The following is a 19,943-nucleotide window of genomic DNA, read 5'->3' as shown; positions in this document are numbered from 1 at the left end:
CCCGAATAAGGGTGCCGTAAACAACACATTCCTTATCTGCCCTGGACCTTATCGATAACCTCAAGATGACCTAGCGATACCTCGTCCCAACCTCGTCCGACAATGACACTTCGCCGGCTAGGTATGACATAGACAATGGAGACTCGTTCGTAGGAGTTACCTCCACAATATCCCGTAAGATTTTGCTAGTGTCTTCCGATACGTTCACCCAGGTATCGGTCGGATCTGTCTGAAAGGATTGTGCCACTCGGGGCTCCCTTCATGCAGCAGGCGATCTCTCCAGTCACAAGGGGTCAGGGCAAAGGATGCAGAATTAGCGACGTGTGCCGGCGCCCGACATATCATGGGCGATTCACTGATATAAGCTGAGCCCTTGAACCTCTTTTCCCCCTCAATATCTTTCGACAGGCCTATATCCTTTCGATATCCACAATCAAGTCAGAAAAGGTCAAATCACCAGAGTATCAACTCACACTGATCTTTCAATCTCTCGCCCTTCCTCTCATCACACTCAGGCATATCAAGATGCCTAAAGGAATGCTCCCAACCGAGAACAGCCTGGTCATGTTCTCCACCGCCCAGGAAGAGGGGGTTGAGCCCGCCACCTTCTTGCATGTCATCGATGAGGCGAAGTTGGAGCGGATCCGCCTGCGTTTCCGTGACGAAGACATGGTGCAAAAGGTCTCCAGGAAAGAATGTCCGACCTTGCTCGACCTCTACAATACCATGCGCGACACTGGTCCAGGCTACCTCGTCGACACTCTTCAGGGGCGTCTCAGAACCGCTCTGAGGACCAGAATGACGGACAAGACAGACCTCTATTACTCACCTTTCGAAATGCGTTCCCGTCTCACGCACACCAAGATGTCCCGAGGTACCCTCCCCAGCGGGACCAGCTCGATCAATTTCTCCACCGTTCACGAGAAGGAAGTGGAGCCCGCCACCTTCTTGAATATTCTAGATGGGGCAGAGCAGACACGCATCCTCTTCCGAGATGGCGCCGTGGTCCGGTTGCTGTCCAACAAGAAAGGTCAGACCTTGGATGATCTCTACGCAGCCATCAGCGATCGTGCCGCCCTTGAAATTCTCCAGGGTCGCCTGATGCATGCCGAGCGAACGACGATTCCGGAAGACACATCAGGCCAAGCCTCGCGAGGGGAGTGAACGGGATCTATGGTAATGCTGATTAGCTTGTATATATTTGGATCCTCTCACAGCCATGCATTCATACAGAGCCTGGCATCGTAGAAACACGGAGAGAGAGAGACTTGAAACATGATAGCCAATCCATGAGCCGCTTGATATCGATCAGTTGGGCTATGCATGCAGCGCGGCTCACCGAGGCAATTTTGCATAAGTTCAACGAGCCACCACCTTGTGTATTGATATACCCTAATTCCGGACAAGCATGTATAATGAGAATTCTGTCCCAATGAAGCTTAAGGCGAAGGCTTCACCGGCAGCTTCGCGTTGCACGACTCCGGATGTAGAGTACAGACCACTTTCCCCAGGCGCGGTCTCCCCTGTGTCGAGGCCGAGGTACCTAGCGCGCTGCAGTGCCACAAGGTTGCCTGGAGTACTGCTGGAGTCCAGCCGCGACCGCCATCATTAGACTAGTCAGCGGCGCGGACTGATGACAAACGGGCCAAGACAATGAGTGTCCTAGGGGCGAGTATTGATTTAGCAGGTATCAGCATCTACAAGCCATGCGACACTGATTGCGGCAATCAGCGCAATCAGCGAGAGGAAGGCAGCGTGAGCGTGTTCTGGACAGACTTGTGAGATTCTGGCATGAAAAGACCATACTATCATTGATAATCTACGAGCTCCGCTCTATAAGTATCCGTACAGCAACCCTCGCTCATAGCCTGATTATCAGCACAGCTCTCAGCTTCGAAGCCCAGAGCGCGAGCTTACCCTATCGCCCTCATTATAGCGTATCCCACAGTTGCAATCACCTAGTCGCATCAGCTCCGTCCCTCCCTCATATACCTCTCTCCTTATCCCTCCGCAAAGATCAGAACTCACAAAAGTAGCGAGCATACTCGCCGGGATCCCATTCCGCAAAAAATCACTCGCGCCGATAAACCTCTGCCCCAACTTATTCTCCTGCGTAATCGCCGTCATATTCGGGAAGCCCGAAACGGGCAGCCCCATCCCCGCCGAACAAATCAGCGCCGTGATCATGATCAATAATCGGGGGTGGGGCTCGTCTAGCGACTCCCCGATCCGGGTGGCGATGGGTACGAGCAGTACCGCGGCGATAGTGTGTGAGATACTGCTTCGTCAGACTCTGCGCATGCGGGAGAGAGGGGAGAAACGTACAATGTGGCAATGACAAGCGCTAGAGCCGAGAAGATGGCGAGGATACTGTAGAGCCCTAGCCCGTCCACGAGGTTTTCGAGCACCCTGTCGAGGTCGTCCAGGAGTCCCGAGGAGAGTGTGGCTTTGCCGAGCGCGATACCGCCCATCGCCAAAAAGACGATGGACCAGTGGAAGTGGTGGAAGTCTTCCTACTCTGTCAGCTCTGCCGGTGTGGGTGCTCACCTTGGACAGAATGCCCGTTCCAAAGAAAGCGAGCAGCGGTAGGATGGCGACAACGCCCATATCCCCCACCCACCCCTCCATATTCTTCTCGAAACACCACAACAGAATCGTCCCGCCGCTAACCGCCAGCACATAGTAATGCTGCATCGTGAGCGTATCGGTATTCTTCCGCATCTTGGGGATCCGAAGGTCCGACTCCCACCGATAGTTGAGGTGCAGGAAGGCCCAGATGACAAGGACGGAGAGGGACGAGACGGGGATGGAGATGGCGAACCATTCGAGCCATGATAAGGGGGGATCCATGGCGCCGAGGGCGATGAGGTTTTGCGGGGAGGAGATGGGGGAGGCTTGGCCGCCTATGTTGGCTGCGAGGGCGATGGCGATCTGGATCAGCGGGTTCGAGAGGCGGACTTACGATGAGAGCGCGAGAAAAGACGGATTTGGGCGGTAGCTCATTGGTAATGGGCTAAAATCAGCACTATCCAGCTGAGAACTCACCTTGATGAGGGCGTAGCACAGGGTCGGAGCAGCGACGTTACTGATCCACATCGAGGCGAACGTGGCGACCGCCATCAAAACCAGCAAGACCACGCTCGGGCGTGTCCCCGCGGCGTTAAGGATCCGGGTGGCGGTCATGACGTCCAACCTGGTCTTGGAGAGTACCGCCGCGATAGTGAACCCGCCAATGAGGAGCATGATGGTCGGTGAGAACATTTGCGAAAAGATGTATTTTGTAGCGTCCGAGGCGGATAGTCGGCGGTCTGCCGAATCGCCAGACCGGATGACCCTAAGAAGAACGACGAGCATCGGGACTGAGAGCGACGTGACAAAGAGGGGAATTGCCTAGATCAGCCACGTTGACCCTCAACTCACCTCTGTCGCCCACAGGATGGTACAGAAGACAAGCATCGCCAGGCAATTACTCTCCTCTACCCGCTCAAACGGCTGAATCCCCACAATAGCCACCAGCACACCGACGGCCAAGCCAAAGATGAGCCCTTTGGCAGAGAACCAATCCGGTATCCTCAGCCTGCCAAGCGGGGTCCGGAAAGACCGCTTTGTCTCGCCCGTCACGACCAGTTCTGGCTCGACGGACCGGAAGATCCCCTGGCCCCGGTGTCCAGAAACCATCTGGGACCAGACCGTCTCGCGGTCGACGACGACCTTTTCGCGGAGTTGCGAGCGGAGCTGATCCTTGGCGAGTTCTTCGTCCCCGTTCGCGGCGACGCGGCGGTACAGGAACAGAATGCGCGCGAGGAGGGCGTCCAGGGTAGCCTTGTCGGATTCGGCCCATGGGCATGACTTGAGCACGACATTCGCGACGTATTCTTTTTTGAGCTATTGTCAGCTAGGAAGTCGCAGCGGCTCACCTTGGAGTTGGTGTTCTTGTCATACCTACCATCAGCCCAGACCATGACACAAACTCACTTCTTTAGAATCTTTTCAAACGCAGTCAAGTTCAACTCGACATACTGCTTCAAAGCATAAGCTTCGAGCCATACCGCCGAGATACGCTTCTTGAACCCGATCCGCATGACCGTGGCATGGTCGTTATTCCCCGTCCACACGAAGACCGGTCGGCCCTCCTCGACCTCCTCCTCTTGCTCCGGCTCGGGCATATCCGCCGTGTCCACATCCATCTCCACCAGGCCCAGCGCCTGGAGCTTGCGCCTGGGATAGAACGCATCGCGCTCGTGGGACGAATTGGACGATGTCGAGGGCCGACGGACGTGCTCCCCTGCCGCCGCCGCATCGTCCGATTCAAGATCGCTTGACCGGCGCGGGTTTTTAGCCTTATTGGCCGGGTCGTCGTAACCCGAAGCAGAGAGGCTGTGGTTGGACTGCGACATGCTCCGGCTTCGGCCCGCTTGACGCAGCATGGGCGGGATCGAGGCTTCGACGAGGTCCGTCTCGTGTCCCGTCGTAGGCATGAAGCTCTTGCGACGACTCCCCCACCCGCCCAGCCGGCCAAACATGGACGTCCGGGACCGCGCCATCGGTCGGCGAGGAGAAGACCGCTGTTGGCTATCTCGGCGAGTCAACAGCCCTCCCTCCTCCATATCCCCGTCCTCCGCATCATCCTCCTCATCCTCCGGCTCCTCTTTGATCGTATCCTCCCCACCGAGCTCCCGATCCTCGAGCGCCGTAGTCTCCTCGACGACCGTCAAGTAACCCTTCCGCAGCTCGGCAAGCTTGGACGAGTAGAACTCGGCCACCTTGTCCTTCTCCCGGTCCAGGGCGATACGGAACTCTTCGGGCGAGGCGTACTTGTCGGAAGAGGTTCGGTGGGTAGGCAGCAACGAGTCGGACTCTTGCTGGGTGGAGTGATAGGTCGGATCGAGCGGGTTGGAGGGGAAGAGCTTTTTGAGCGCATCATAGCTGGGGTCAGCGTCGTCAGAGGGTGGACTCACTCGACATAGTGGTTCCACCACTCGATATTGCTATTCAGCTCTAGGAGCGTTCTGCGGGTCAGCCCAGTCCGAGCTCCAGCAAGGGACATACCCAAACTTCATCTTGTCTCCTGTTTGTGCTAGTCGAGAGGACCGCCAAGTCCAAGTCTGCTTGCCTAGCTCGGAGGGGCAATCGCTATCAGACTCGCTGATCCAGGTTAGAGGATCGAGAGATGGTTGGTGCCCAGATGGAAGGGGTAAAAGCGCAAAGCTCTCGTCAATGTGACTATCGGCTGTCGTACGGCGGGCGCTTCCGCTGCCGTTTCCAGAAGGTTTTGAGAGGTTCAAGATATGATTTACAGCGTTGGAGATGGAGAGGGGTGGTATAGTGACAGGAGGTTGGGCTGTCAGTAGCCCGGTATATGATATTTGTGCAAGAAGATGCTTCTTTTTGCCTGACGTCGACCTGAGCCTGAGCTTTGCGTTGAGCTCGGCCGGCTGGGCGCGGAGACGGATCCGGAAGCTTATCGCTGGCTAGCGGCTATGCAACGAGTGTCGAGCTGCAAGTTGAAGATCGGATACAACGTTCGCGCAGCGCAGACACGACTTGAACACGAAGAGCAGAAGAAGCAATGCATATCCTATCCTGCCACAGCCCCACCGCCAAACCCTCCAGAGTGAACAGCTCCCCTCGGTCCCCGATCACCCAGTGAAGGGCTCGACAGGACTTGGGTATAAGCGTGCGACGGCTCCAGTTGTGCCATTCACCCCTTCAGACCTAGCAAGAGAACAACGAAAGGAAAGATATACAAAGCCAAGCTAGGCTGCACCTAGTACAGACGCTGGGGCTTGCCCATGGTCGACTTGATGTGGAGCGACCCGACGTTTTGCCACTGAAGGGTCAGCCAAGCTCTCGGCTGTTGATGACAAACTCGCCTGCTTCTTAAGAAGAGAGATCAAGAAGTTGATCGACAACATGGTGTTGGCGACAATCTGGTCCTCCTCCATGTTGACGTGGCCGACGGCGACACCGAGGCAGAGCACCTTCTTGAGCTGGAACTTGATGGTGGAGCGGACCTCGTTGACCTTGCGGGCAAGGTCCTCGGAGTGGGACACCGGGGTGGGGAACTTGCCGGCCTTGGACAGACCGGGGCCGAGCAGACTAAAAGTAAGCTAGATAAAATATATTGGCGGAATCGTGAGCTTACCGAGGGATCTGCTTGATGAGGGCCTCGGAGGCAAGGAAGGCGTCGTACTTCTGGGCGAGCTTCTTGACGAGCTTCTTGTTCTGAAGGATCAGCTCGTGTCCGTCGGATGCGATGACATAGCTCACCTTGTTCAGCTTCTTCAAGTCCTCCACGGTCATGAAGGGGAGCTCCTCGTCAAGCTGCTTCGCCCTGTCGACGTCGGCAGCGTCGGCGAGAATGCAGAGCTGCATACGGGGACGGGGGACGTGGGGAAGCTTGACAGTGCCGGACTGAGGGTCAGCATAGGTCAAAGCCAAATTTCCTCCAGCATTTCTCTTTTCATCCTCGTCCTCCATTCCCTCATCCGCTTCTGCCTGTTTTCTTGCTGCGCTGAAACTCACGAAACGCTTGTCACGCTGGGGGTCGTAGTTCTTGAGGCCAATCTGGAGCTCGATCGTCTCGATAAAGTTCCTCTTCTTGCCGCCAGCCTCCTTGTGGGTCTCGAGGCTGGACTGAGACACGAGGGTCTTGACGGACGATCGCACGCTTGACGCTTGGAGCTTGGACATTGTGGATAGATGTCGAAGGTTAGTGTCGAGATGAGGAATAAGGTGGACCAAAATTGGTAGAGGCCAAAGGTTTCGCTGGGCGCGGCATTTAATTCGGCGTTTGCCGAAAGTGGCACTTTACTCTCTAACCTCCACTTCGACCTTCACCTCGTTCACCTGTAACACACTATACAAGCATCCACCATGTCTGCTGCACTACGCAAGGTCCTGTCCCGCCCTACCAACCCCGCCATTCTCCCTATCCCTCCCAGAACAACAGGAAACAACGTCCCGAAATCCCTCCACAAAACCCGCCGGACCTGGGCGCCCAATACTACCCGTGCGGACTGGGCGGTCTCGATCCCCGCGGCGTTCAAGCCGGACGCGGTGCAGCTGGCGTATGGAGGGGAGAGTAGCTCGGCGCCGGCGAAGCGGGGAGAACATGTGTTGAAGGGAGTCAAGATGCAGATGAGGAGGAGGAAGGACGTGGAAAAGGCCGGTGGGATCGAGGGGCTGCTGGTGAGTTGAGGTCTATGGATTCAGGCCTAGCTGACCACCAGCTGTCGAGACCGGCAAAGCACCTGACGCCGTTCGGCAAGCAGCTGCGGTCGGCGCTGTTTGCAGAGCTGCATCGTGTTCGGGCGGCGGCAGAGGCGGATAGGGCGGAGATGTCCCAGGGTCTCGACAATTCGCCATCACATCCTCTTACCGCCGACTTGTCAATACCAGCCCCATCACACATATCGGAGCCACCAATACCATCGGCGACGGCGACGGATGGCGGAGGGGAGGAGGCTATTCTGACGGGATCGGGAATATGATGCATGTCGCCGGGACATCTTACTAGCTCGAAACACTGACTACAAGTCTGACAAATACCACGCCGTCCAGCTACGACTTTGCTCCATCTTACAGTGGCCGGGTCACTGACTACAAACCTGACAGGTACCACGCTGCCACCGCAGCCACTGCGCTCCACTTTGTCCCAGTGAGTCTGCTCGCGCCGCCCGTACTGGACGGCATCGGGGCGCTGCCGCTCGGCTTGGCTGCCTGCGTTGGCGAATTAGCCAATGTCTGGATGAAGGGATTCGGCTTCTCGCTTTGGGGCACCACCAAAACCCTATCGATGATCTATCAGCCCCATTCTCATCTCCACTCACATGCAAGACACCATTCTCAAGCGTGATATCCGACCGCAGGATCTGCGCCTTTTGATCGCCGAGCGAGACGTAGCTCGTGTCCCCCTCGACGCTAAGCTTGAGCTTATCCCCGTTCATTATCGTCAAATCGGTAATCGTGCCCGAGGTCCAGTCAGGGGAGAACAGCGAGTAATTTGTGGTATACTGTCGTCAGCTCCGCCTCACGTCTACTCACGTGGTTCCCGATCAACTTCGCTCGCAAGGTCTTGTCAGCAACCTGCGCCCAGGCGTCCTTGCCCCACGCGTCGTCGACAGGGGCGAAGAATGTCAACCCTCCAGGCTTTATCTCGGTGAGTGCGTCCGCGCCTGACGCGGAGACGTTCGCTATCGCCGCTTGGAGAAGGGGGAGGCCATTCGGCGAGCGCGTAGTGGACGGCAGGGTCAACGCGGTGGATATGTTCGGTGGGGCTTGGAGTACCTAGTGTCAGCCCATCCTCACCCTTACTTACATGATCAATAGGCAGAATGACAAGGTTATCCAACAAGTACTGCGCCGAGATATCCGCCGGTCCAGACCAGGACGAAACCTCCCCATACGCCGTCTTGACAACGACCATACCCCTCTCCCCGCGCTTCATCACCACCCGCTCCTCCCATTCCCTCTTGCGCATCATGCTCCGCCCCACGCCCATCCCGGCCTCGGGCAGCTCATTGTACCCATAGTGACCCTGCAAGGTGTGGAGGCCGAATAGATCGACGAGATAGTCTTTTGACTGATGCTCGAAGGGTGCCCAGACGGCGGCCATTTGAAACGCAGAGTCGGTGGGTACGAGCAAAGTGAAGGTTTGGTCGGATTGGGTGAAGATGGTGGAGAGGAGGTCGTAGCCAGAGTCGGTGGAGGTGATGTCGGCGAGGAGGGACTCGAAGGTCGTGAGTCCGTTGGCGTACAGGGCGTCGATTAGCTGGAGGAGGTATGAGGTCAGGTCGGCATTGTCGCAGTCGACCGTAGACTGGGAGAGGGCGGGGGTGGGTAGGAGGAGGGGAAGAAGCGGAAGAAGGAGAGACAAGGAGAAGCGCATTGCGAGTAGTATGCGGTAATGAATGTGACCAGTAAAGAGTGAGACGAACGCTGGAGAGACAGATTGTCAACAAGGACAATGCCAGGTCCTCTATATCCCTACCCACCCCCTGTGTGGAAATGACCTCCTTTCACCACGTTTCCCGGATAGCCCCTGACCTCCTTCCGCCCAGAACGGGTGGCAAAGGTGTAGCAGGGACAAAGGAGTATCTGCTGAGACCGGACATTTGAGTTGATTCAGTCAATCCCGCGTTTCAAGCAAGCGGCGTAGGATAGCTTTGAAACGCTTGGGAAGGATGGACGAACTTTCGATGATCACTCAAAGCACCCAAGATTGATTAATGCATACCGATATTTAGCTCCAATTGTCCCGACGCCCTCCAAAGATCGATTGAGGACCACGGAGCGTAGGCCTGCCGGTGGCCTATAACCTCCTCGTCCGTATGGATGTCCTTGTGGTGGGCGCCTTGTTGTAGTGATTGTTCCTCAAAAGTGCCGCGCATCTTGAGAGGCTTCGACGTCTGCCATTGCGCAATGCGAGTGATGATTCCGGTAACACTCATCGCCCCGCTTACCCGCCGTCCTCATCTGCCTCTTCAACCTGCCTCCTCACGCCGCCTGTACTCTGGAGCATCCGGGCCATACCCATCCCTCGACTGGACCTTCTCCTCCCTCTCGCCCCTACCAACCACCCTCCTACTTGAGCATCGTCACCGCCGTCTTCAGCGATAGCTGGCATCCCTCGGCCTTCGCCATCCAGGAGCTCTATACCCATCTTGGACATGTAGACCGCCCACACTCTCGTCTCCCCGCCTGCTCCCGCCTGCTGAGCCGCGCGACCGAGCTTGGGCGAGACCCAGGAGAAGCTGTCGATCTTGATCCTGCGCAGATGTGGAGGTGGGCTGGAGATGATTGTAGCGAGAAAGGGGTTTCCAGAGGGAGGGTGCGTGCGGATAGAAAGCCGGTCGAGGTGAGGGAGAGGGAAGTTTGGCTGGGTGGGCGCTGGTGAGGCAGAGGGGGAGGCGCTGACTCTGTCGAGCCATTTGGGGAGAGTAAGAGAAACCAGCGGGTGATGCTTCGCGGTTTCTCCGATGAGACCCCTGGCAAAGTCCAGCTTCTGTTGCAGAGCTGGATTGGGAAGGAGGACTGCCAGGTCCAGTAGATTTGGGCAGAGAGCGAGGGTGTCCAAGGGAGGTGTCGGATGGATAGCGGGCCATTCCCGAGTTTGCAGGAATGTGAGGGAGAGCACCTTCTCTCCGTGTGCTTCGAGGAAAGCAGTGGTGAGGTCCCCAACGGTCCCGTCGTAGCTCGTGATGAGCAGCCGGCGGAGGTTCGGGAGTTCCGAAGCGATGAGCGCGGCGAGGAGAGGTCCGCGCTGGACACCGTCAAGAGTGAGAGTGTGGAGGTGCGGCAGGTCGAGAGGGACGGCGTCAGGGAGTGGGGATGGACCAACGCTGGACGAGCCCGGTCCGAGGACTGACAAGACCTCCAATCTCCGCATCGGCTTGAGCAGCACACACGCCTCATCCCCCTCGTCCGAGATCTGGACACCTTCCAGGGCTCTCAGGCGACCGACGAATGGGCTGTCGAGGATAGTTCGACAGGGTATGATGCCCCATCCAGTCCCGCCGGGGAGCTTGAGATGGGTGAGGTTGGGGAGGAGCGGGAGGAGCGCAGCGCACGCCTTGGATAGGGAGGTGACATGCGGCCCGAAGTAACCGTCAGAGAGGGTGGAGAGGTCCAGAGTGGCCACGTACCGTCCGGGAACGGAGTGAGGGTGGAGGCGGGTATCGTCCCATTTGGTATCGCCGAGCTGGACGGCAGCTGCGAAGGGGAGAAGGGTGATGGCGGAGACTGGGGGCATGGCGTACAGATACTTCTGCACGACAGGCTAGGTCGTCAGCCACGACTCGCACAAGGCCAGCCAGGGCTCCTTCCTGAGATAGATGCGGGTCAGAAACTCACTTTCCAGCTCTTGCACACACGCATCAGCTCCTTGCCCGTCCGCATCACATCTTCCCGCTCTTTGCTTCTTGCCAGCGCGATCTTCTTCCCCATCTGCCCCGGCATGCCTTCCCACCCCTCATCCCCGACGGCCGTCTGCCCAACTCGGCCATCAGATGGAGAGAGAGGAAAGGACAGCGCGAGATCGAGCCGATGTTTTAGTATCCGCCGTACGATCTCGAAGGGCAATTCTGGCGCCGCAGTGGTGCCTATAGGTGCAGTAGTGGGCGTAGGCATTGTAGTCCCCGTACGTCTGTCCTGTGGATATGATGAAGGGGGGGGGGGTTGAAAGATGGCGACAAATCTGGTGCAAAGCGTAAACAAATCCTGCCCGGTTGTCACCGGCTCGAGCGCTATCGCCGTCCTCGAACTACCTGTTTCTTCTCATCTCTCACAGCTCACACTCCCCCATGCTTATGCTTATGCATCTCTGGTCATACTGTACCCCAGGGCAGATCATCATTCGATAAGCCATTCATCTCTTCAGAACAGGTATAAACGAGCCCTAGCGCTATGTACAAGATACACTATCCCCTATCCACCCCGTCCACACCCAGCCGCTTACTTTCCGGCCGGTCCCTGATTGCCGCTAGCCCCGGGAGCTGGGATGGCCGAAGACATGCCCTTGCCGTGCGCCGCACCCGCTACGGCCTGAGGATGGTGCTCGCCAGTGACGGCTGGGTGCTTGGAGTCGGTGAGGGAGAAGGCAGGAGAGCGCCAGGCCGATCCGCTGTGGCTAAGATCCTCGGTCTTAGCAAGTCTCTTGATTATGCTCTTTCCGTCCGAGTGGGTCATCTCTGTTAAATCAGCTCCAGCCCGCGAAGGTGGAGGCAAGACGTACCAGGGTTGAGCATGGACTCTTGGTTGGTCACTATACGGAACGTTCCAGTGTGGTCCTGTTCATCAGCTGGAGCTTCAAGGATCATATGCGGGAGACACGGCTTACCTTGGCAGCCTCCTTCTCACGCTCCGCCTTCTCGGCCTTGCGCTTGTAGAGCTCCTTGATGGCCTCACGCTGGTTGGTCTCGTTGGACTTGCGAGCCTCGGCAGCAGTGTTGCGGACCTGAGCAAGCTGGCTGTTACCCTCCTCGAGGGCATTGGTGAGAGCGACCTTGACGGCCGCCTGGATCGCCTTCTTGATGATGCCGGTGGCGGTGGCCTTAAGGAACTTGTAGAGGATGTCGTGCTTCGAGTCCCTGATCTTCCAGGTCATGTTGTCGATCTCGACAGTAACATGGTTCACTTTGAACTGGCCGGTTAGCCCTGTTCGCAGATTACACTCGAAGGGAGATCGACGGGAGACATACCACATCGTTTCGCCTGTGCTCAACCGACTCGATCTCGGCGTCAATGCTGATACCCTTGCCGCTGATGATGACATCTGTCAATCAGCTTCATTCCGGGAGACATGCAGAGTCACATACCCGCAAGACCATGGTCGGAAAGCTTGGGCCACCCCTGACGATCAGTTTGGACTCAACAGGCTAAAGTGGTTACTCACGCTCTTGCGCTTGAACGAGAAGGCAACGTCGCGGATGTCGGCCTGGATAGTCAGCGCTTGCGCCCTCATGGGTTTGACCAAGCTAGACTTACCTGAATCTGGCTCATACCGAGCCTCATCTTGTGGTGATGCGTGTCGAGCGTCTTGTTGATGTTCTCGTAGGGGGAAAACGTGACGCGGTTGTTTGCTTCGAGCGTTACGACGTTGGGGAAAAGGTTTGGCCCGCTCAAGATCAAATTTTCGATGACAACAGCGATCTAGACGGTCAGTGAGATTGCGAGGAGGCCTGGGAAACCTTGGCATACCTTGTCGTCCTCATACTCAGCACGGGGTATAGGAACGTACCCTGGAAGTCAGCTCTGCGAACATGTTACAAGTCGAAGCGAGCTCACCAATCTGCCGAATCACGGCGGGCAAGAAGTGGACCCTGAGGTCGTTCCAGAGGTGAGGCTTGAAGGCCAAGTTACCATCCTCGTTGAAGAGGAGGTCCTTGGTGAGACGCTTGACGTCGTCGCCGAGACGCTGGTTGAGCGGATCTTCCGCGAACGCCGTGAAAAACCGCTGGAGCTCCTCGAAGAGGGTCTCCTGGCTCTTCTTGTACTTGTCGTCGAAGAACTCCTTGCCGCCCTCCTGGAGCTGACGCCCCTCCTTGTCGGCCTCGTCCTCGAGGACGAATCCGGGCTCGAGGAGGACGCGGTGGACGTAGTCGTTGGCGTGGGACCACCAGTTCTTGAGCTTGGGGTCGTTGGCAGTGTCGCGGTACATCTGGTCGAGGGCGTTGTAGACGCCGTCGAGGGACTGGCCGTTGGCGAAACGCTCGAGGAGGCGGCGGAAGCGGAGGGTGGCGTCCTGGACACCGCCGTCGCTGGCGACACCGTCCGCGGCGTTGGTGGCCTTGTGGGCGACGTGCTCGGCGGCGCCCTTGTAGTTGTCAAAGGTGTCGAGAAGCCAAGTCATGGCCTCGCGGTAGTCCTTGTGCTCCTGGAGCTCGACCAAAACCTAAAGTCAGCACCACCCAAACCAATAGCTCACCTTCTTCAAGCGGTAGATGAACTGCTCGCGCCTCTCCTCGGGGAAGGCATCCTGGATGATCTCCTTCTGAGCGTGGAGCTCGTCAGAGATCTTCTGGCGGTGCTCCTCCGGGATCTTCTCCTTGAGCTGGTTGGCCTTGTCGCGGGCCTGGTTCTTGGCGTCCTCGGCGTTGTTGGGGGCGCGCGAGTCGTTCTGAGCCTGACTTTGAGCCTGGTTCTGGGCGTGGTCGGCCTTGTTCTGGGCGGCACCGAGGACCTGGTCCTTCTGCTGCGAGAGCGAGGCGTTGGGGTCGCGGTTGCCGGCGACGTCCTGGGCGTGGGACTTGAGTTGCTCCTTGATCCCGCCGGATCCGCCTTGCTCGTTGGCCTTCTGCTCGGCAGTCTGCCTGACCTCCTCCTTCTTCTGCTGGGCCTTGTCGTAGAGACCGCCGGCCGAGTGGGTGTTGCCCTGAGTGTCGGTCACCCTGGAGTCAGCAAAGTCAATGCGATAGCTGAACAAACTCACTTGGCCTGGCTGGGTGCGTCCTTGGGGTTGTACCTGACCTCGGCACCGTCCGGGCCCTTCATCTGGAGCTCGGGGGTGTCGTTAGGTCCGAGCTTCTTGCCGTCGGCACCGATCCACTGCTTGGAGGGCGCCTCACGGTCGACCTGGTCGAGCTGCTGCTGCGACGGGCGGGCCTTGTCGGCGGCGCGCGACGCGGTCGAGGCGAAGATGTCGCGACCGACAAAGCCGAGATCCTTGGCGAGCTTGCGGACTTCGGCGTTGGTGACAAAGAGGGTAAGGAGGACTCGGAGGTGCTTGGCGGCTGAAAGTCAGCCTGACTCCATCATTTCAAGGATAGACTTACCAGTCTCGCCGTCAGCCTTGGCGTCCTCCTTGGAGATGGGGACGACACCGCTCTGTTTGGCGTGCGAGACGTCGGTCTTGACCGAGGTGTAGAGAGCGTTCTGGAAGAGCTCATCGGCGTTCTTCTCGTGGACCATCGCGCGGAGGGTCTCGATGATGTCGCTAGAGGTCAGCCAAGTCCATTCAGTGTACTATGAAACATACCGTGTGTCGTCAACAAGGACGCGGCCCTCGGGGGAGAGCTTGTTGAGGTCGACGGGGGACGCCTTCTGGGCGTACGCGAGCGCAGCGTCGATCTGCTTGTTGTCGGGCATGCGCCTGACGTCAACTCTGCCCAGTTCGGCTACTCACCCGTCACGGAAAGCCTCAATGACACCCCAGACCTTCATCTTGCGCTGAACATCGGCCTCGAGCTCCTTGCCGGAGGCGGCGACGGTGACGCCCTGCTTGGACGGGTGCTCCCGGATCTCGGACTTGGTAGCCATGGCACCGGTCATGTTGGATAGATTGGTATCTGGGGTCAGCACTGGTCCAGAGCTAGTACTCACAAGTATGGGTAGGTGGGTAGGTATAAACTGCAGTTATAGATGTATCTGCAGTACGGAACGATCAATGGGGGAAGAGATGAGGGGGGCGTTGTCTTAAGAGATGCCACACTGGACCAACCCAACACACGGACGGTGTCCGTTTCGTCTCACCTCGCCCATCTCGCCCCTGAAAAGGATCCCAAAACAGTGGAATTTGCTACAAGCGGCAAAGATTAGGGGAATGTCACGACGTCATTATTGCGAAATTCCTTTGCAAGATCGCCGTGGCCGTCATCGGGCTCGTCATCGCGGTGACATTCCAACAACTCTAATCTGCCGATGTGCCTCGTGGACGTGGCTGTCTTTGCTAAGGTTACAGCTTTTGGGCGGACAGGCCACGGCGCCGGGTAGGCGAGTGCGTATAGAGAGTGTATAGAGTCTGTTTAGAGTGACAGTAGCTGGCCCAGCAGAATCTACTTATTGCAGAGTGAAGACTGTTGAGACTGCCACCTGACAGTCTGAGGTCATCCAAGATCCACACGGCGCCACACATATACATGACAGCTCATCTAATAGTACCCTCTCCACGACGCCTTGCGCCCGAGGATCAATCCAGGATGGACCAAGTTGAAGATGCCCACAGCAATGACCATGGGGATACCATCGAGCACAGCTTGGTATATCTCTTATCGTCAGCGCGATCTTGACGATAGGTACTCGTTGTACTCACCGTGGCTGATAAGATACCCACTCCAGCCCTGTGAAAGCTCTACCGATCTGAAGAAGCCTGGGAGTGAGCTCAAGCACCACGCACCAGAGAGAGACTCACCTCTGAGCAGGATCATCGTGGAAGAGATGAATGTCGCCGCCATTATCTTCCGCCACTTTCCCAACTCTGCCTGCTCCCCCTGATCCGACCCCGCGATCTCCGCTCCCTTCTCGGTATCGGACGGTGTGGGAGTGAGCATAGACGTAGCAGTAGCCTGGGCAGAAGCCATACGCCTGACCCTAAACGCCCACGGCTTGTCCCGCGCCGCCCGGATGGCAAAGTCGATACCGCACCCGACAAAGATCGCCATGGTGCAGAGCTGGAAGATGATACCGGCGACCATGATGTTGGTGGCTGTCTGGGTGGGGGCGCCGGTTGCGGCTCCGGAGGCGGCTTGACCACCACCGACCGCTTGGAGGACGAGTGATACCAGATCGGCACAGATGAAGGTGTAGAAGTACTGATTGTCAGCAGATCCCCGGGTGGAGGAATGGGACTTACCATCTTGGGAGTGAGGACTGAGTATTGCTGTCCTATCCGATTGATAGCCATACCGAGGACGATGTAGACAAAGGCAGAGAAGTAGACCGGGGCGAATCCAAGCCTATCTATCAGCTCAAACCCAAGGGATATGGGGAGCGGACTTACAGGACGATCTGCATGAGGAAAGGGTCCAGCTTGTAGACATCTTGAGAGCTCCATACCCTTGCCGCATATCCCATGACTTCAACGACCGCGCCAAGAACGAGGGTGGGGTAGAAGATCCAGAAGCGGGATCGGTACGCCTGGTAAGAGTGGACCAGGGCGCTCAGAGCGAAGAGCGCGAGGAAGGAAGCATTCCAGCCGAGGGAGGGGACGTAGTGGTAGATGAGGAAGTTGATGATCTTGCCCATGGTGACCGTGTAGTAGACTGCGTAGTGCTGTGAGGCTTCAGTGGTGTCAAAGTATAAGTTCAATGTCAAGGGGGGGACGGGGATCTCACAGAGATCGCATCAGCTTTATAGATCTCTCACACGGGCAAAGCAGCGGTCTTGGAGCAGCGCGCTGCTGTGCCAAGCTGCGCGATCTCTATCTGTGCCAGATCTAGACGGTCTGCGCCTCCATGTCCGTGACGCGTGAGGAACGCGGAGGGAGGAACAAAGGGTGATGCGGTGTCACGGGCATCTATGACCGCACCACCGCGATTCAGGCACGCACCAAACGGCTATCGGCGCCGTGTCAGCATTCCTCATATTTTATCTCCGGCCCGATGTCGATGGTGCGGTCAGCATGGCCTCATTGGGTGATTACTCTCCACCAAAGTCCATCTATACTGCTTTGATTGCGCCGAAAACAATCAAACCACAGCGCTATGCCCATAAATCTCGCCCTCGCCGGTTCAGGCGTCTTTGCCGAAGCGGCCTACCTCCCCGCTTTGCTCGCGACGACTTCAGCCATCAAGCTCCACACCATCTGGTCTCGCTCGTCCTCATCCACGGACAAGCTCGTCGCTTCCGCCAAGACTCTCGAGCTCTTCAAAGACGCTTCAGAAGTCAAGGTCCTTAATGGCCAAGACGGCTTCGATGCTCTTCTCGCTACTCCCGAGGTCGACGCAATTGCGTTCGTCCTGCCAATTACGGCCCAGCCGGATCTGATCATCCGGGCGCTGCAGGCGGGCAAGCATGTCATGAGTGAGAAGCCGGTGGGCAAGGATGTGGAGACGGCCAAGGCTTTGATCGGGAGGTATGAGAAGGAGTTCAAGCCCAAGGGTCTGATCTGGCGGGTTGCTGAGAGTAAGTCCGGCCACCGGATTGAGCTGATCGCAGACTACAATCACGATCAAAGCATCCGTGCAGCGAGGGAGATCATGCAGAACAACAAGGACATCGGACCGGTGCTATACTGGAGCTTGCAGCTTCATGCGTACTTGGAAGACGGGAGCAAGTATCAGGCGACCCAGTGGAGGACCATCCCAGACTACCAGGGAGGTGAGCTACCCAGTGTTCATAGCTGGTACGGTGCTAATAGCAGGCTTCCTGCTTGACGGCGGTGTCCACTTCGCCGCTATGGTCCGAAATGTGCTCCCCAATCCTCCTAACCGGGTCATCTCCCACACCTCCCTCCACCGCGCCCACATCCCGCCAACCGACACCATCGTCGCTATCGCCCGCTCGGCCGACAACCTCACGGTCCCCGCTCACGGTCCCGAAACTCAGCTCGAAACGCTCATCACCACCTCGCAGATGCCCGTCCCCGCCGGCAAGTCCTCTCCGCAGGGTACGGTGCTCATGTCATTCGCGGCGCCCGATCTCGCACCAGAGGATAGGCTACCCGCTTCTCTGCGCGTGACGTGCCTGAATGCGGTGGTGCAGGTCAAGGGCTCATCTGCTGGGTGGGTGGTGGAGGTTTTACCGGGGAAGGGAAGCAAGGTGGAGAGGTTTAGCAAGGAGAGTAAAGGGAACGGAGTGGAGGTGGAGCTGAGGGAGTGGGCGGAGGCTATTGCGGCTGTCAAAGAGGGAAAGAAGGTCGAGGCGAGGGACGATGGGGAGCCGAGGTTGGCGTTGTGGGACTTGGCGTTCGTGCAGGCGTTATTGACGAGCGAGGGGAAGGAGGTGGATATTGAGGCTCTTGTGTCGAATTAAAGTCATAGTCGGGCACGTAGAGCTCTGGGCAAAATGCCTCTAAGTACAGATGAGCCCTCTCATGTCTTGCTCCGACGTGGTATGCCGTGATCGCTGGCGAAGTAAGTCCTGTACCCGCCAGCCATGCTCAGTACTCAGTACTGGCGGCACTGCGGTGGATCTCTGCGGAGCACAACGGAATAATCTCGGATCATCCTCGTGTCAGATTCCAGATCGCTCTGCTTGGATTTCAGACATGATTCCAGATGGCACCCTTCAAACGGACTTGTCGGCAAGGTAGATAAGCAAGCCACACGAGCGCTTGCCCCGCCTGCCAGTTCACGAAGCCCATTTCCATACTCACACTTTCTCAAGCTCACATGTCCTCACCTCGCGCAAACACCATCGCCATCCTCGGCCCCCGCGGCTGGGTCGCGTCCGCCGTCATCTCCGCACTTGCGGCTACCCCGTCCCACATCAAGGCCATCTACCGGCAAGGCTCCTCTCCCGGCGACCTCCCATCCTCTGTCGAAGGGATAGAGGTGGACTGGGCAGACGAGTCAGCCTTCCTCGCCGCTTTGCAGGGAGTCGTCATCGTCCTGTACGTCCCTCTCTACCACTACGCTGACCCCAGGTCGCTCGTCGGTCAGGCCGGACTGGCCGAGCAGCTCCGCCTCGTCCCCATGCTCCGCCGAGCCAGTATCTCGCTCTTCATCCCCTCCGACTTTGCCTATGTGCATACCAAGGAAGACGACAAGATTCCCGTTATCCACAATAAAGAGGTCCTGGCGACGGCGCTAAACGAGGCGGGGGTCCCGATGCTCACTGTGCTCGCTGGGAACTTTGCCGAGTTTGCACTCAATACACCGTATGTCCTACTGAGGCGTGACTGACAGCTAGGCGGATAGGGGTGGATATGATCAATAACCGGATTGTACATACCGGCCATACCGACACCCAGCGGATCAACCTATGGTACGCTCTTGCAAGATGGAGCTGACATAGTACACGCGCTTATGTCGCTGCTGCCCTGGCTGCTCTCCTCCCTTCCACACCAAGTGACAAGCTCAAAGGCCGTACGATCGGGCTAAACGAATTCTCCCCCACCGGCGCTGAAATCGCCTCGGCCATGGAACGCCGGTCTGGCGCGCCTCCACGAGTCGCGCGCGCGACAGACGAGCGCAGCCTTCGGCTCATCGACAAAGGCAGTCCGTGGGCGCTCGCGGAGAGCGTCAAGCTAAAGTGGTCCAGAGGGGAGCACTCGGTCGGGGAGGACATGTACGATGTCAAGGGCTATAGCAAGGTCGGGCTGGAAGAGCTGGTAGTCAAGGGTCAATTGGTCAAGTATAGGCCGCTCCCTTTTGACTTTGCGACTGTTCTAGACGAGTACTTTGAGTAGCGTATGTCAGCACGGGCTAATCTGCATCAAGCCCTCAGGACACCGCTGGCTATAAGAGGAATGCCAAGGGAATCATTAGTAAATGCAGTCACATTTCATTAGGAATTAGCCTATTCTTATTAGGAAATTGCAAACGTGGTCGATTCGTTGACGCTCGCGGCTCGTGCGTCATCGGCCCCCGACGCAACCTCCCCGACGTGGTCAATGCAAGGGCGACTTTGAGACTGCTTCTTTTACGTCTATTATCTACATCTCCAGCTACCATCAGTTTGGACACGTCCGTATAGTTCCCACACAAAGCACAGCACCCAGCGCCGCTTTCCACTTGCGCCAGCCAGCCCGCTAGTCCAGACCACACGACCGCCTCGCCGCCGCC

At 57.6% G+C, this 19,943-nt stretch overlaps 10 protein-coding genes across 10 annotated transcripts; 4 read left to right on the top strand and 6 right to left on the bottom strand.

The window, feature by feature from the left end:
- Positions 1–525: 525 nt before the first annotated feature.
- MKK02DRAFT_43283 (uncharacterized protein) lies at positions 526–1,164 on the top strand (the record flags this gene model as incomplete). The annotated part of the gene is made up of 1 exon (XM_053092355.1): positions 526–1,164. One exon carries the CDS (start codon positions 526–528, stop codon positions 1,162–1,164), a length of 639 nt encoding a protein of 212 aa, XP_052947134.1.
- Positions 1,165–1,913: 749 nt separating this feature from the next.
- MKK02DRAFT_43282 (phosphate transporter) lies at positions 1,914–5,060 on the bottom strand (the record flags this gene model as incomplete). Its single annotated transcript, XM_053092354.1, has 11 exons — positions 1,914–1,958; positions 2,029–2,278; positions 2,326–2,513; positions 2,548–2,931; positions 2,963–3,013; positions 3,046–3,390; positions 3,421–3,885; positions 3,918–3,942; positions 3,976–4,926; positions 4,959–5,009; positions 5,050–5,060. 11 exons carry the CDS (start codon positions 5,058–5,060, stop codon positions 1,914–1,916), a joined length of 2,766 nt encoding a protein of 921 aa, XP_052947133.1.
- A 707-nt stretch (positions 5,061–5,767) lies between these two features.
- MKK02DRAFT_36366 (60s ribosomal protein l1-a) lies at positions 5,768–6,693 on the bottom strand (the record flags this gene model as incomplete). The annotated part of the gene is made up of 5 exons (XM_053089409.1): positions 5,768–5,830; positions 5,874–6,099; positions 6,146–6,225; positions 6,271–6,414; positions 6,526–6,693. The coding sequence occupies 5 exons, from the start codon at positions 6,691–6,693 to the stop codon at positions 5,768–5,770; spliced, it is 681 nt and encodes a 226-aa protein (XP_052947132.1).
- A 183-nt stretch (positions 6,694–6,876) lies between these two features.
- Positions 6,877–7,493, top strand: MKK02DRAFT_43280 (uncharacterized protein; the record flags this gene model as incomplete). Its single annotated transcript, XM_053092353.1, has 2 exons — positions 6,877–7,191; positions 7,233–7,493. The coding sequence occupies 2 exons, from the start codon at positions 6,877–6,879 to the stop codon at positions 7,491–7,493; spliced, it is 576 nt and encodes a 191-aa protein (XP_052947131.1).
- A 109-nt stretch (positions 7,494–7,602) lies between these two features.
- Positions 7,603–8,890, bottom strand: MKK02DRAFT_23875 (FAS1 domain-containing protein; the record flags this gene model as incomplete). Its single annotated transcript, XM_053086799.1, has 4 exons — positions 7,603–7,803; positions 7,833–8,015; positions 8,047–8,289; positions 8,321–8,890. 4 exons carry the CDS (start codon positions 8,888–8,890, stop codon positions 7,603–7,605), a joined length of 1,197 nt encoding a protein of 398 aa, XP_052947130.1.
- Positions 8,891–9,460: 570 nt separating this feature from the next.
- Positions 9,461–11,130, bottom strand: MKK02DRAFT_43278 (uncharacterized protein; the record flags this gene model as incomplete). The annotated part of the gene is made up of 2 exons (XM_053092352.1): positions 9,461–10,780; positions 10,855–11,130. 2 exons carry the CDS (start codon positions 11,128–11,130, stop codon positions 9,461–9,463), a joined length of 1,596 nt encoding a protein of 531 aa, XP_052947129.1.
- A 324-nt stretch (positions 11,131–11,454) lies between these two features.
- On the bottom strand, positions 11,455–14,769 carry MKK02DRAFT_36365 (uncharacterized protein; the record flags this gene model as incomplete). The annotated part of the gene is made up of 14 exons (XM_053089408.1): positions 11,455–11,690; positions 11,735–11,789; positions 11,840–12,142; positions 12,201–12,274; positions 12,318–12,351; positions 12,395–12,436; positions 12,487–12,651; positions 12,700–12,740; positions 12,787–13,393; positions 13,427–13,889; positions 13,931–14,231; positions 14,274–14,434; positions 14,477–14,590; positions 14,624–14,769. The coding sequence occupies 14 exons, from the start codon at positions 14,767–14,769 to the stop codon at positions 11,455–11,457; spliced, it is 2,742 nt and encodes a 913-aa protein (XP_052947128.1).
- A 599-nt stretch (positions 14,770–15,368) lies between these two features.
- MKK02DRAFT_24080 (RTA-like protein) lies at positions 15,369–16,461 on the bottom strand (the record flags this gene model as incomplete). The annotated part of the gene is made up of 4 exons (XM_053086838.1): positions 15,369–15,484; positions 15,530–16,028; positions 16,070–16,172; positions 16,217–16,461. The coding sequence occupies 4 exons, from the start codon at positions 16,459–16,461 to the stop codon at positions 15,369–15,371; spliced, it is 963 nt and encodes a 320-aa protein (XP_052947127.1).
- A 458-nt stretch (positions 16,462–16,919) lies between these two features.
- MKK02DRAFT_36363 (uncharacterized protein) lies at positions 16,920–18,189 on the top strand (the record flags this gene model as incomplete). Its single annotated transcript, XM_053089407.1, has 3 exons — positions 16,920–17,340; positions 17,374–17,535; positions 17,579–18,189. The coding sequence occupies 3 exons, from the start codon at positions 16,920–16,922 to the stop codon at positions 18,187–18,189; spliced, it is 1,194 nt and encodes a 397-aa protein (XP_052947126.1).
- Positions 18,190–18,548: 359 nt separating this feature from the next.
- On the top strand, positions 18,549–19,567 carry MKK02DRAFT_32221 (uncharacterized protein; the record flags this gene model as incomplete). Its single annotated transcript, XM_053088472.1, has 4 exons — positions 18,549–18,769; positions 18,803–19,036; positions 19,069–19,143; positions 19,174–19,567. 4 exons carry the CDS (start codon positions 18,549–18,551, stop codon positions 19,565–19,567), a joined length of 924 nt encoding a protein of 307 aa, XP_052947125.1.
- Between the last annotated feature and the right edge of the window lie 376 nt (positions 19,568–19,943).

The sequence above is a fragment of the Dioszegia hungarica genome, assembly GCF_025882075.1.
Source record: "Dioszegia hungarica strain PDD-24b-2 chromosome Unknown MKK02contig_7, whole genome shotgun sequence".
Classification (NCBI taxonomy): domain Eukaryota; kingdom Fungi; phylum Basidiomycota; class Tremellomycetes; order Tremellales; family Bulleribasidiaceae; genus Dioszegia; species Dioszegia hungarica.
This window is presented reverse-complemented; position numbering and strand designations above follow the sequence as displayed.